Source organism: Doryrhamphus excisus, chromosome 3, assembly GCF_030265055.1.
Source record: "Doryrhamphus excisus isolate RoL2022-K1 chromosome 3, RoL_Dexc_1.0, whole genome shotgun sequence".
NCBI lineage: Eukaryota > Metazoa > Chordata > Actinopteri > Syngnathiformes > Syngnathidae > Doryrhamphus > Doryrhamphus excisus.
Genome location: NC_080468.1, coordinates 9,760,689 through 9,776,115, shown reverse-complemented (window position 1 = coordinate 9,776,115; position 15,427 = coordinate 9,760,689). Strand labels below are relative to the sequence as shown.

Below are 15,427 nucleotides of genomic sequence, written 5' to 3'. Positions count from 1 at the left end.
TTTTTGTCTTTGGAAAACATTTTTGCATCTTTTCTGATATGTTGTGGACCAAACCACTAACTGTTTCTATTTGGTTCATATTGATTTAGTTGGTCTCAGGCCTCACCGATTACTCGATTAATTAAAACAACAAGCTTCAGACAAATCGGCTACGAAAATAAAAGTTAGCGGCAGCCCTGATTGAACTAACTGCAGTACAACACAATGTCAAACCTTAAAAAGAATGATGGTACCAACCACTGTAAAACACTGTAGTTGGGATAGCAGTGACAAAAGGGAAGTAGTAAGACTGATTATTTAATTTGAGATATTTCAAAGAATATTTTTGTTTTTTCTCTCACATTTATTTTTTAATCTCACTGAAACAATACCATAACATTGATGTTTTTTATATCCATGTTAGCTTGTGATGACTGGTGTGGTGTGTATAGTTGGAGTGGTTTCATTCTTTCTTTCTTTTGTACTGGACTATGTACGATACAATGACTAGTAATGAACTGGTTGTTCTTGGCACGTAGTTGGGTGTGGGGTTTTCATTCTCGTAGACAAGGGATAATATATGTTTTGTTGGGATGAGGTTGGGGTGGTTAGGGGGGTGGGACTAGATAAGTCTTGACTTCTTCCCATTCCTTTTCGAACATGTGTATGTTTATATATACATAGGTATTTTTATTTGTGTTGATTTATGTTTGGTTTGTTTGATTTAGATGATGTTCGAAATAAAGAAGGGGGAAAAAAAGCATATATTTAATCAGGCACGCTTTCAATTAACTATATCGACGGGGTGGAAGTGATAGCTGATTAATCACATGTCCAGGCAAAATGGAATGCATTGCTTGGTTGCAACCAGCAGAGGTGCTGTTGATTCAGTCTCAACTAGTTTTCTGTCAAAAGAAAACAACATCATTATCTGCAAGCTTTCGGTCAATAAAACACCAGCATCGAAGCAGGAGTTCTAGAACATTCAGACAAAGACTCTCTCATACCGTTTTAAAAATGTTGCAAAATAACAATGAATAAAATGCCTCTGTTGCACATTGTCAATTCATGAAATGCAGTTAAATGCCAAATCCCTGGTGAGTATTGTAGTCCAATCTTTGGCAGAGTGGCACTCCTACTTGCAAAAGTGATGGGCCTGTAATAGAGGTAACAACATTCATCTAATCAGTTTCCATCTTTTTTCCCCCCCATTTCAAAGGGCATGGCTTTTTTCCAGATTGATTTATGAAAGAAACTCCTTTGTGAAACAAACCATCTGGCGTGTCAGCTTCCACTAAAATGCCAAAGTTGTTTCATTCCAATGACACACATAACGGCAGAGAACACTTTCAATGGACAACGCAACGCATTTTTAGTCAACTGAATCAAACATCAATTTGGATATTTAATATGTTTTTTTTTTTCAACAGTGAATTCTGCATCTTCAGCGTCCCCTTGTGTAATAGCAACAACGCAATCATCTAACAACAAAAGGCCACGCAGCGTGGGACACGGTCTTGGCAGATTACACTTCATTACCGCCCTGAGCCTCAACAATAGACATTGGTATTTCTTTGTCTCCATCTATCTGTCACGCGTGCTATTAGCCTGTCAAAGCACCATTAGGCCAAACTCGTTATAAGACCAATTTACTCTCAACGTTCCTTCACTGTCATGGTTGCACAGTTTGGTTGTCTTCCCTCCAACTTCTCTTCAGAATCATTCCCACATTACATGGGTCACTGAAGGTGTCCTGTTATGCAAAATTGACCTATTAATGATCCCGCAACTCTAACGTGTGCCACGACAAAACCTGAGCAAAATTCCCCTCACTTGTTTTCTCGACTTATGAGAGAAGGGGTTCTGAAACAGTTGCCTCTGCCTCTGACCCGCCCCAGGCTTGCTGAGCCCACCATCTTAAGGAGGAAGAACGTGTTTGTAAAAAAGCAGACTTAAAATAAAGCTCTGCCATCTATCCATCAATCCGTTACAGACGGATTTATCAAAGAGCGCTTTTTTATTCTGGAGTGAATAGGTCAACCTACCATAATGTTACTGTAAAATTTATGAATAACATGTTAGCATTTTAGCTCAAATAGCTAGTTCCCCTAGTTTTCCCTTGCAACTTTGCCGGTTAAAATTTTGCTGCTTAACTCATTAAAATAAATAAGTGGATTGCCACTTTTACACAATGGAATACCGACTATTATTTGTCAAAAATATGCATACATTCATTCATTCATTTCCACAAGGGTCGCAGGGGTGCTGGAGCCTACCCCAGCTGTCTTCGGGCAAGAGGCGAGGTGCACCCTGGACTGGTGGCCAGCCAATCACAGGGCACATATAGACAAACAACCATTCACACTCACATTCATACCTATGGACAATTTTGAGTCGCCAATTAACCTAGCATGTTTTTAGAATGGGAGGAATTGGGAGGAAACCGGATAAACCGTAGAAAACCCACGCATGCATGGGGAGAACATGCAAACACAGAGATGGCCGAGGGTGGGATTGAACTCGGGTCTCCTAGCTGTGAGGTCTGTGCACTAAACACTTGACCGTGCAGCCAATCCTTTTATTATAATAGAAAAATCAAACCTACAAGGCCCTGTGTGAAAACATGCTTGTCCCCTAAACCTAATAACTGTTTGAGCTACGCTTAGCAGCAACAACTGCAATCAACATACGTGATAACTTGCAATGAGTCTCTAACAGCGCTCTGGAAGAATTTTGGCCCACTCATCTTTGCAGAATTGTTGCACTTCAGCCCCTAGCATGTTTTTGGAATGCATGCATCGTTTTTGGTAAAAAAAAAAAAAAAAAAAAACACGCACGCACGGGGAGAACCAACAATATGCCTAAAAAGCATAACAATGGGTAAATGAAGGAAAATACAAATATAAGTGATTCAGAAGACGCATTTAAAGATGTGATATGGAGTATGCTGTAGTATTCTACTGGTGTACTGTGTACTGAGCTGCTGTTTACAGTGTGGTACATGACAACCATGCAATGTGAGGCAGGAAGTCATGAAGTCATGAAGCAGCTGTCAACTACAGCTCGTCTTTCACTTCACTGCAACTCCACTTTTGCATGAAAACCTTATGGATTATTTAGTGCTTTATTTGTATTATCCTTGTGAAAGGATGACAAAGTTTGGTCAAAACAGCATCCTCGTCAAATACACACACACACAGAATGGCGGAAGTAATAGCATGAAGGTCATTTGCAGTGGTTGGCTGGAGCTCCAACACAAGTAGGATCACACCTGCATATATACAGTATATGTACACATACAATAGATGAGACAGAATCAAGCACAAGCCGTCTGCGTATTTACCTTGAATCCTCCTGCAGGCTCACTGACATTGAAGCATTGACCAGAGATGAACCTGCCCAGCCGTTACACAACCATATAGGTGAATGTGGTTCAACATGTCTGCTGACACCAGGCCCCGTCTAAGAATAACACCCCTAAACAATAGCTCTCAGACTCTCATAAAAGCACTCCATTTAATTTAAAACACACAAAGGCATCAAAACCTGCAGCAATGAAAGCTCCACTCCGTGCTTGTGTTAACTAAAGAGCTCAGGCGAGCACTGCTTTGGGAATCTGAAGATGTACAGACAGGTTTTGAGTGGAGTGTCGCCTTCTGTGACGACAGAAGTGGAGACTGGCTGCGCGATGTTGCGCTCAAAACAAAGTCTCATTAAGCAAAGACCCAAGGAAAACAACAAAGAGACTTGTCAGTCTGCAAGACGCAGATGTGAGCCTCAAAGAGAAATAGGAAAAAAAATCACATTGAGGATTGATAAACATCTCAAATGAAAGTGGTGGAATCGTTACGATTGTTAAAAGCAAGAAGTGCATTAATCTCAAATATGCAAAATGTGGCTATTTCTATCATTGGTTTGATCTGGAAATAAACCGTAAATGAAAGGGATATGGTGCCTGTCACAAAATGGTCTGTATATCAGAATATTAAGTATATATATCCTTATTTGACATTGCATTCTTTACTGGCCTTTTAACAGCTACTACTGTACACCTGTACACTGTACACCTTAAAGATATTACCATTATTCACAGCTGAGCTATGTAAAATCCCTTAGGCGCTGCAGTCAACCATGCAGTGACCTGAGACGCTTATATGCGCAGTGTGCAAAAAGAACTCAAATGTTTCACACATACAGCCCATAAATAATAGAATAACAGTTCCCCAGCAGGAGCAAGTGACATCATGACTTACAAAAAAAAGGGGGGGGGGGGTGTTTACTAAAGACATATATAGCATAATTAAATGTTGATATGAGGCTAATTATTCCCACCTTCATCATTATAACACCTTGTCAGAGCGGCCACTTACCAGCCTGGTTGGTGGTGATGTCTATGGACACATGCTGTGACGGATAAGGGCTTTTATTGCTGACACCGTTAACAGCCTGTATCTCAAAGCTGTAGAGAGTGTGCGCCAAAAGGTTGCTGATGAACACCCTGGTCTCGGTCAGACCCAGCTGACGAGGGACAAATTCCACATTGTCGTCACAGTGGGAGCAGGCAAGCCGGTTGGCCTGACACTTTTTGCACAGGATGTTGTAAACGACATCGTCCCTGCCGCCCGTCTCCCTGGGAGAATGCCACTCCAGTATCACAGAGGTCTCATTCACGATGGAAATGACATTTCTTGGGCTAGAAGGGACACCTGCAGAGACACAAGAAATATAAATATGAGAAAAACGACAAATAATGTGACAACTCTTTATTTGAGGTGGCAATACGATGTTGTACGGCAGCATCCGTATCACTGGAAAAGCTTCTCATTGTTAACAGTGGTGACCTCGACTCAACTGGATCAACTGTTCATAATAGAGTGACTTGCAGGGTACACCCTGGACTGGTCACCAGCCAATCACAGAGCACAAACAACCATTCACACTCACATTCATATCTATGGACAATTTGGAGTGGCCAATTAACCTAGCATGTTTTTGGAATGGGGGAGGAAACCGGAGTACCCGGAGAAAACCCACGCATGCACAGGGAGAACATGCAAACTCCACACAGAGATGGCAGAGGGTGGAATCAAACTCGGGTCTCCTAGCTGTGTGGTCTGCAAGCTAACCACTCAACCGTCGTGCAAGTCCTAACCTTCACGCCTCAAGCAAGTCCCAAGTCATTGTGGAGACAATCAGTCAGTGCTCAAGTCAAGTAAGTCAAGTCAAGTCAAAAATCTAATCATCTACCCCATTTCCCATAATTAAAATTATTGCAGACATTAACAAAAACTGATATTAACACTGAAAAATACTTTTTACATTAGTATCCAAATGTGATAATAGGAATATAATAAAATGCATAGGGATTATGATATGTCAAAAATAAAAAGCTATATGCGTGTTATATTGACTTTAGGATAAATTTATAATACTAACAAAATCAATATTCTTCACAGGCGGCACGGCGGTCGAGTGGTTAGTGCGCAGACCTCACAGCTAGGAGACTAGGGTCCAATTCCACCCTCGGCCATCTCTGTGTGGAGTTTGCATGTTCTCCCCGTGCATGCGTGGGTTTTCTCCGGGTACTCCGGTTTCCTCCCACATTCCAAAAACATGCTAGGTTAATTGGCCACTCCAAATTGTCCATAGGTATGAATGTGAGTGTGAATGGTTGTTTGTCTATATGTGCCCTGTGATTGGCTGCCGACCAGTCCAGGGTGTACCCGCCTCTCGCCCAAAGACAGCTGGGATAGGCTCCAGCACCCCCGTGACCCGTGAGGAAAAATCAGTAGAAAATGAATGAAAATTCTTCACTTCCCTTTTTGAGGCTCCTTTACAATGTAAGGTAATGATAAAATAGCCACAAAAGCAAATGGCCCCTGGCCCCATAGACCTCATTTAACAACAGAACATGACGCTATGACTTTTCGTTGATTCATTCATTTTCATTCAAGTACCTATGTGGCATTTCATTTCGAGCAGCAATCGACGCTTGCGGGCGGACAAGCGATGAAAAATGTTCAGGATGGATTCCTGGGCTCATATGCACTGGTTTTGAAGATACAGTCCTCACTCGTTGATCGCTAGCTGTTAATTGGTTCCTGCTCTTTTAGACTAATAATAGGCCATAGTCATAGGCCAGTCATTCTTGACTTTACATAAGGAACAATTCAATAAGTCACATTCTAAGGAGTCTAAAAGTACAAGGTCTGGCTGCAGAGGAGGAAATCTGCTCTACTGTTCAATCATTTGTTATTGGGTCGATTTGTGTTGTTGGCAAAATCTACTTGTCGTTTCTTTCTTTCTTTCAGCACAATTGGAATGCTAATTTATTCCACTCGCACCCAGAGGGTTCATACAGCGAAACGTTTGTGTCTATCAAACATTGGTTATTTAGCAAAATGCAGTGTTGCATGGAGTATTCTTATCCAAGTGGCTCTGGAGATTCACGCTTGCATTCATTCCCCAGGAGCACGCAGCTGGAGCACAGCCTCCAAAATGATATTCATGGAGAAATCATGAAACGATAAAACTAGTGTTTTGCTTGAGTGGCGCATTCAGATTTGGGACTTGGTAAAAAATGGTACTTGTTCACCAGTCATTGCTCAATTGGAGTACAGTTTGTTAAGTGTGGTGTAGCTTCGTGTGGGGGGTCCCTCCACTGCTCAGTTATACAGTGGTGTGTTGCTGTACTGTTTGCTGCCTTCCTGATTTCGGAATTTTTTTGATGTTCGTCACACTTAAATGTTTCAGATCATCAAACAAATTTAAATATCAGTCAGGGACAATCCTTTTATTCATTCATTCATTCATTTTCTACCGCTTATCCTCACGAGGGTTGCGGGGGGTGCTGGAGCCTATCCCAGCTGTCTTCAGGCGAGAGGCGGGGTACACCCTGGATTGGTCGCCAGCCAATCACAGGGCACATATAGACAAACAACCATTCACACTCACATTCATACCTATGGACAATTTGGAGTCGCCAATTAACCTAGCATGTTTTTGGAATGTGGGAGGAAACCGGAGTACCCGGAGAAGACCCACGCATGCACGGGGAGAACATGCAAACACAGAGATGGCCAAGGGTGGGATTGAACTTGGGTCTCCTAGCTGTGAGGTCTGCGCGCTAAACACTCGACCGCCGTGCAGCCACTCCTTTTATTATAATGGAAAAATCAAACCTACCCCTGTGTGAAAACATGCTTTTCCCTTAAACCTAACCTACGCTTAGCAGCAACAACTGCAATCAACATACGTGATAACTTGCAGTGAGTCTCTAACAGCTCTCTGGACGAATTTTGGCCCACTCCTCTTTGCAGAATTGTTGCACCTCAGCCCCATCTGAGGGTTTTCCAGCATGGACCCCCATTTTAAAGTCATGCTAAAGCCTCTCAATAGGATTCAGGTTGGAACACCCCACTTGTTTTTCATCAGCCATTCAGAGGTGGACTTACTGGTGTGATTTGGATCATGGTCCTGTTGCAGAACCCAAGTTCATTAACAGACATTCTGTTTGGGGATGTTTTGCTAGACAGCAGAATTCCTGGTTCCATTTATCACAGTTCCGTCTTCCAGGTACTGAAGCAGCAAAAAAGCCCCATAACATCACACTACCACCTCCATATTTTACTGTTGGTATGATGGTCTTTTTCACACTCCTTTTGTCTCGTCAGACCAGAGTATTTTCCCCAAAGTCAAGATGTTTTACGGCAAAATTGAGACATGGCTTACTGTTCTTTTTGGTCTTGGAACTCTGCCACACAGGTCATTTTTTCCCCAGTATCCTTCTTATGGTGGAATCATTAAAACTGACCTTAACTGGGGTAATTGAGGACTATTTCTATTGGTTGCTGTTTTGGGGTCTTTTGTGACCTCTTGGATGGAGTCCCTAAGTTTTGGAAATTGCTTTTCCAGAGTGATAGATCATTCATTCTCATTCAGTTTAATTTTTCCCAGATTTTTTTTTCTCCTTCAATTATGCAAAGTTTATTTTAGTGTTCAGTTGTGTTGTCACAGACTAATTTATATTTGTTTGATGAGCTCAAACATGTAAGTGTGACAAGCATACAAAGAAATAACAAATCAGGAAAGGGGGCAAACACTTTGTCACACCACTGTTGCTTGGATAGCACACACATGACTGTGCCAAAGATGCTGCGGCTTGGGTAAAACTGCCCTGCAGAGCCCATTTGGAAGCGATTTATCCCCTGTAAAGCTTGACCTTTATATAAAATGAAGCAGAACTAACCTATTCCTTGGATAACAGTGCCTCGCTCTTCAAACTCGCTCTGCTGGCAAATATACTATTCGTTTTCTCCTTCTTTTGACAAAAAAATGTATGAGCAGTCCTTGATAATCGTAAATTAGCAGTTATGAGAATTGGTTAAAGTTGCATCAAGTACAAAGCTCAGGGGCAAATACATCAGGCAATTCAAAACATTGCAGTGATATGTAGTGATGCAATAAAATAAATGTGCTGAAGTCTGACTCACGGATGAGCTGGATACTCATTATAAACCAGTGTCCGTTATGGATATTGCATTTTTTGCCAATTATGAGTATGAAATGAGTACAGCTGTCAATTATCGGTCTCCATAACAGAAATCCTCATTGTGTTTGTGTACAGTTCTGTAGTTGTTAGGAGTTCATGCACCTCCAGGTGTGTGTGTACACATTGTAAACCAGGGATGTCCAAAGTGTGGCCTAGGGGCCATTTGTGGGCGGCATTTTTTATGGGCCTGTAAACGGCATATTGTAGAAAAAGTAGCAACTTCTCATCAATCCATGTTAATTTTAGACTTAAAATAATGTACTGATATAAGCCACACCGATTTATGATACAGATATGGATACAAATCATTCTGATGGGTGAACAGATACTACACATACAGATATTGGTGTACTCGCAAAAGCAGATGGAGTAGTACCTTGGCTTTGCATCCCAACAACATAGTTTGATGTACGCCAAGTCACTTCCTTACTTACACTTCCTGTCACTGACATCTAGGAACGGCAGGTGACTTATCGGTGACAGGAAGTGTATGACCTTTTTGCGTGTGTTGTATGAGGACGAGTGAAACAGGCTTCACTACTGCACAATAAGCACTTCATGTTATCCATACCGCTTCTGCATGTGCATGCAGGTAATGCACATCTACCCATGCGGAAAACGCATGTGACACACATGCCCTGGCTATGTGTTCCCATGCACTGTCTCCATGTGTGATTCATACACCCTTGAGAAAATAACGTGATTCTTTATGTCATCTATTCCAGGGGGTGACAGTCTCCTCACTGGGTTGTCCTGGCTCCAGCTGAGCTACACATGTGCAGGCATGGCATGAGAAATCAGATGTGACGGCCACTTATCCAGTGATTTGCAGACTATTAGTGCAGTCCATGGCGATTTTAATTTGCCGTAGGATTTAATTTGTTGGGGACATTCCGTACAGGTTCTCAGCTGGTCCTCATTTTGCCATGCCAGTCAGAATAGTTTCTTCTCAGAGACACATTTCTCTCATTTAGCTTATATTTCATGGGGAAAATGTCATATCCAGACAGGGTGTGTTGGGAAAAAAGGGGGGCGGACTTTATTTTAATTGTAAAATACAAATCACATGAACCAGTGCGTGGGTGTATCCGAGTGCAAATGGCATTTGTGTTTCATTTGGACAATTACATTATGCACACAGGCAAGCTTTTACTTTTGTGCTCTTACACCTAAGTGGGCATATAACACTTTATAGGTAAAGGAGCCTAGTTACTTGAGCTAATGTTCAAAATCGTCCATTCATTGTCGAAATGCAATCATATGTAGCAGATCCAATTATCCTACATTTTGAATGCAGGGGCAGTAAAATGTAAGATGTATTGTGTCTCTCTTTTGCATTGTGTTAAATATACCATTATTTATATGATTTTTCACACCCATGCATGTACAGTATCTAGTAGAGATGAAGGCAGGTTATGAGTTCCCCCCGTCGTGAAAAAGGATTTAACAAGTCTATAAAAATCCAGTTTCCTTCCCAGGCCCCGCGTCCAAAATAAACCGGTGCATATTACTTACTCATCCCACCCCTTTGAATGGTTCGAGCCCCGCGTGTCTGCTCTTTCAAACTGTTTGTTTTCATGATGTGAAACAGGCTCGCGGGTGCAACAGAAGGTCCCTGTGTGCAGATACCGATCACAGCCAGAGGAGCCGAGAGGAGCACTGGGGGTTGTGTGGGTTGTGTGGGCTGGTGAGAGCTCAAACACAAGCCTTGTCGCTTGGCACTAGGAATTTACATGCAGACATCAAACCATTAGAAAGACACTGCCTTTATAAACATTCTAATGCTCGTGTTTGATTTACACTGTCTGAGAGGTGTTTTTCTTTAGAAAAATACATATTTCTTATGATAGATAACCTTATGCAGTTATTCAGAGATGGATGGCAAGAGATAGCGTTTATATATTAGTTCCAGATTAGTGTACAAGAACCATATTATGTTCCCTTCTCTCCCTATATTTAGCTTGACTGAATTACATTCCAAAGATTTGGCTTAAGCAGCTGGCATTGGTGGCTTCCAAAAAGTAACATCAACAGAAGAGTTTTTGCATTTTCCATACATATGCATTTCATTTTACCTCACTTTAACCCGACCATGTTTGTGGGCTCACTATAGAGTACTTCAAACCCAACATTCATTGTAACTCAAACCAAACCCTAAAACACAAACCAAACCTCTACATCAGGGGTCTCAAACACGCCAAATGTGGCCCGCAGGACACTAGTTTGAGGCCCCCGCCTTGATATGAAAGTTTAATGTTAGTGCGGCCCGCGCAAGTTTGATATGGATGCTGTATGGTATCATGTACCCAGAAAAAATTATTACATTTGATTAATGTTCATGTTAAAGGTTAAATAACTGTTAATAGTTATCCTCCCTATCCGTGTGGAAGTGGTAAGTTTTTGGCTATTTAAGTTTAAAGGAAATAACCGTTTAGGTCGCTAGCTCTCTAATTTGCGAGTTAGCATGTGTCTCAAGACCCTGCAGTTGCCCAATATGTTGTAAATAAAAAAAGTATAAATGTGACTATACTTAGTTTTATTATTATTATTATATTTATTTATTACTGAATGATTGATTGTATTTGTTCTTGATTTGTTTATTTATTTTTCATCTTATTTTGTGCAGAAAAATAAAAATTAAGATATTTAAGAACAGTTTTATTAGAGCTTTTATTGTAGAAAATCGGAACCAAAGCACTGAAAAAGTTTGTATATTTTTCAGTTTTTAATAAATGTGTTTTTTTTTTTTTGTTTTTTTTTGAAAAACTGATGCGGCCCAGCCGTGCCCAGAACCTAGCTCCAGTGGCCCCCAGGTAAATTGAGTTTGAGACCCCTGCCCTACATGGTTTGTCAGGTCCTTCCCATCTTCCTTGTTGTGACAACCCTCTACTTTTCCTGTATCATTCCTTGCAACAGGATACACCATCTCCCTTCAGACCCAATCAGCACTGACTTCACTGCCGGACTTACCTTAGATACCACTCAGCATGTCACACCTCCCCTGACTCACACACAAATTCATCATCCCACTAAAATGTTTCCCTACTGCAGCATTCTCACACTTGGTGTTTCACACATACGTTGCAGAGCTTCATCAAACTATGGTCAGGTTTGGTAGCTGCATGAAAGTAGGTTTGCCGTGAGAAAGAGCTGCTCACTTCAGGCCTGGGCTGTGGTCAACAGAAGATGGCAGCGATGAGATAATATGGCCTGTCCCTGAAGGCAGGGCGATGGTGGACTTGTGGGGGGTTGTGACGTGAAGCACCCTGCTGACATAGCCTGGCGCCGGACTATCCATCACGAGCTAATCAGAGCAATCTGGAGCACACAGGGACCAGCGCCTCTGAAGCAGGCCTGCAGAAAGCGCTACAGCTTCTGCTGCCAGAGAGCAGCCTGATTTAAGCTATACCGGCTGCTCTTATCAGGCCTGACGGCATTAAAGAGATTCGTACAAGGATGATCTCACTGCCCGCCCCCTGCTGAGATCTAGGGAAGCGAGAGTATCAAGCTAAGCTGCTACTGTGTCGTCAGAGAAGCAATGGAAACTCTGTTGTAGGAGATATTTTTTGAAAACAGTTGAAGTAGAGGCTCAGTGTTCAAAAGGGTGTTGGCATTTTAAATGCATGAAAGATGAATTTTTCCCCGAGACATTGGCTCTAAAATTCATTTTTGTGTTGATTAAGTGCCTGATTGCCGGGAACATGGGTCTAATCCAGGTGTATCTTTCTTGGGCGCTGTTACAGGTACCCAAGCAAAGAGTCCAGGGCGAGATGGATCGTAGTTCCTTGCTTAGAGGGAGTTAATTCAATATTTTTTTGGCCGTGATATATCAACATGTGCATGAGTTTGTTTTCTTCCTCTCTTTCCCAGACAGGCTGGATGACAAGACATTTCACTCTTTGCATCTGCGTGTGTGGGTTCTATAGCAGAATGAACGCAGCGAGTGAACCCTCCTGTCATTCATTCAGTCTCTTTGTCTCTCTTTGGGGGGGAGAGGCGGGGCACTAGTGCACTGTGTGTGTCATGTACCACAAGATCCAATAATTTATTTGTGCCTGTTGCGTATAAAACAGAATCTGATGTTATTTTCAGCCCATTTTCATATTGTCATTTAGTGACAAAACGTTTGGGACAAAGACAATAAAATAAATAATAAAAAATAGTGTAACATAGACTCTAGCTGCAGTGATTCCTGACACCTCATTGTGCAACAAACACATTCTGCTGCATCCGAAACAGGTTGACTAAACTCTGACAAAATGTTACACCTTAAACATAAACAGAATGTTGCTAAAAGTGAGTCAAGAAGGTGAATATGCAAATGAGTTGATGCCTGCATGTACACACGATGTGAACTTCACAGCATTTCTGGGTTATTCTTCCGTTTATTTGTCAACAGTCAGGCAAAGAAAGTGACAGTGATTCAGAATCTGAAATATTGCATCGTGTCCATGATACTTAAGTATAAGTGCAATCTTGTTTATAGAGACTTGATACTTTTTTTTATTTACTATTTTTATTGTTGTGAGATGTTTTTATTTAAGTGTTTAACAGAGACAAGGTCTTTTTTTTTATTGCTTTTGGTTATGATTTTTATGCAAGTGCAAGTTTTGCTAAAACTATTTTATTTTCATTGGGTTTTGTTCGTTTATTATGTTGCTTGTTTGTTAATTTATTTGATCTAAAAGCTCTTGACATTTCTACTGCAATGTTAAATACTCTTGAGAATAAAGTTTATTGCCGTACTTTTCAATATGGTGTCCTTGCATTATTATGCCATACACTAATGGAACAAATATATATGTTCACGGCTGCCAAGTGGTTAGCGCGCAGGCCTCACAGCAGGGAGACCCAAATTCAATTCCACCTTCAGCCATCTCTGTGTGGAGTTTGCATGTTTTCCCCGTGCATGGGTGGGTTTTCTTCGGGTACTCCGGTTTCCTCCCACATTCCAAAAACATGCTAGGTTAATTGGTGACTCCAAATTGTCCATAGGTATGAAAGTGAGTGTGAATGGTTGTTTGTCTATATGTGCCCTCTGACTGTTTCAACCCGGACGGAATGCAGGGCTGACTAGACCAGGAGGATTCCAACTGGATGAGATAGACGCCACAAGAAAAGCAATGAACTAATGTAACTGAGTGTAAGAACCAATAAAGGCTGTGTTTGTACCACATACCAGCACTCAAAACTCTCCACTTGGGACCCCTTGCGAAGATCGCTTGGGGAGAATTTAAGGCCCTCAAGGTAGAGGCAGATGGTGTGCTTGATGGAGCAGCCACTAATTCAGCAGAGAGATGTTGTGTACTGTGCCATGGGAGGCCAGACGTGATGAGAGAGAATCCAAAGCCTTAAAAGGTGCGGATGGATACACTTGGGAACCACTTTGGAACCGCCAAACAGACAGCCGTGCTGCACTGGGGGTCCCTCTGCAGCTTTAAGGCATTAATTGTAAAAGATGGAAACATAACTACTCGCTTATGTTTTTTTTAAATATCCTTTAGTTGATAACTAATTACAAGACGACTGCAATGAAAACAAAAAACAGTACAAGGGGTTTGTGACCTAGGCTTGACTGCAACTGCAGCACAAAATCCACTTCCAGGATCTTATATCATCAGAGTAGTTTCAAAATAGGCTATAAGGGACTCTGGTATACATGTGCATAAGAAAGGCGGCACACTGTCAGAGCACGTATGTCACATCATGTACTCACTGGTGCAGGGTTCGTCCGGCTGATCCGCATCGCCACGGTAATATCCATTGCGACATACGCAGACGGTGGCAGCCTCAGCAGTTGAGCGGCTGTTCGGAGGACACTGTAGACAAAGACCGGGACCCTGAGTGGACTTGAAGGTACCAGGCGGGCATGCTGGGTGGGAAAAGACAAACAACACGTCAGGCAAAATAATTGTAAATCCACAAGGGTGATGTAGGCAGGCATCAAAGTAGATGAAAACAGACTGAGACAGACAGGAGATCATATGGAGACTGACTCAATTGTGTGTGTATCCAATTGTGTTATGTATCAGTCTCCAGTGGCCACGTTGCTCTGAACACATCATGCTTTGAAGTCCAGCATTGTACAGTTTATGCAAAATAGAGAATGTCGTTTTCAGACTTTATTTGTTGGGAAAAAAATGCCATATATTTGGTTTAATACGGTAAATAGATTTGCATTGGCATGCGGTAGTGACATTGCTGTGTTTGCCCAATGACTATTAGATTACCAGTGACCTCCCTCGGGATGGGTGTACCTTGCGGTGGTGAGTTTGCGACTGTTCTACGTCGCACAGCTTGACGTCAGCGCTCAATTTGACTGAGATTTTGGATGATATCACTATGCTGAAATCCAGGCAATAACTCCATTTGTTTACCCAAAAGAATACAAAGCAGACAGGGTCTTGCGTACCGCGTGGGAGGATTTGCTGACTGTAATAACCATGATAAATGTTTAATATTTCAGTCGGTTTATCCATGTTGGAGGAGGCAGCGGTGTTGCTTCTATTTCATGTACTTGTAGGGTAAAATATGATTTGTTATTTCTTCACCAAGGAGAATTATGCTATGAAGTTTTGACCAAAACATATGCAAGATCTGCACACAAAGTTGAATGTGCTGAAGATTAAATGATTGCACAGCAATTATAACCAAGGGTTTCCCCTCGGCGGGGAGCGTAGTAAATGAAATCTTTGCTTTGAAGATTTCTCAAATCATAAAATCACAATCAAAAACGTCAGAAAAATGCATTAAAAATGCTGATTTACTATGCCGTTAAAAAATAGCCAAAGAGGACAGCTCCATTTATTCTCTTCAACTACCATCTCTGATGAGGTGCTGGCTAAACGTATCGAATTGTGAAGCTGAGTGAAGGAGAAAAAGGAGGCCTATAAACAC

The 15,427-nt window shown here is 41.7% G+C and overlaps 1 protein-coding gene across 2 annotated transcripts in view; it reads right to left on the bottom strand.

Annotated features, from left to right (window-relative positions):
- Positions 1 to 15,427, bottom strand: part of LOC131125738 (ephrin type-B receptor 1-B) — a 169,708-nt gene that overhangs the window by 53,134 nt on the left and 101,147 nt on the right. For both annotated transcript variants that reach the window (XM_058067568.1, XM_058067569.1), the window contains exons 4-5: positions 14,247 to 14,402; positions 4,350 to 4,685 (exon numbers count right to left, since the gene is read on the bottom strand). In XM_058067568.1, the coding sequence (XP_057923551.1) occupies positions 4,350 to 4,685; positions 14,247 to 14,402 (492 nt within the window). The remainder of the gene's footprint in view (positions 1 to 4,349; positions 4,686 to 14,246; positions 14,403 to 15,427) is intronic.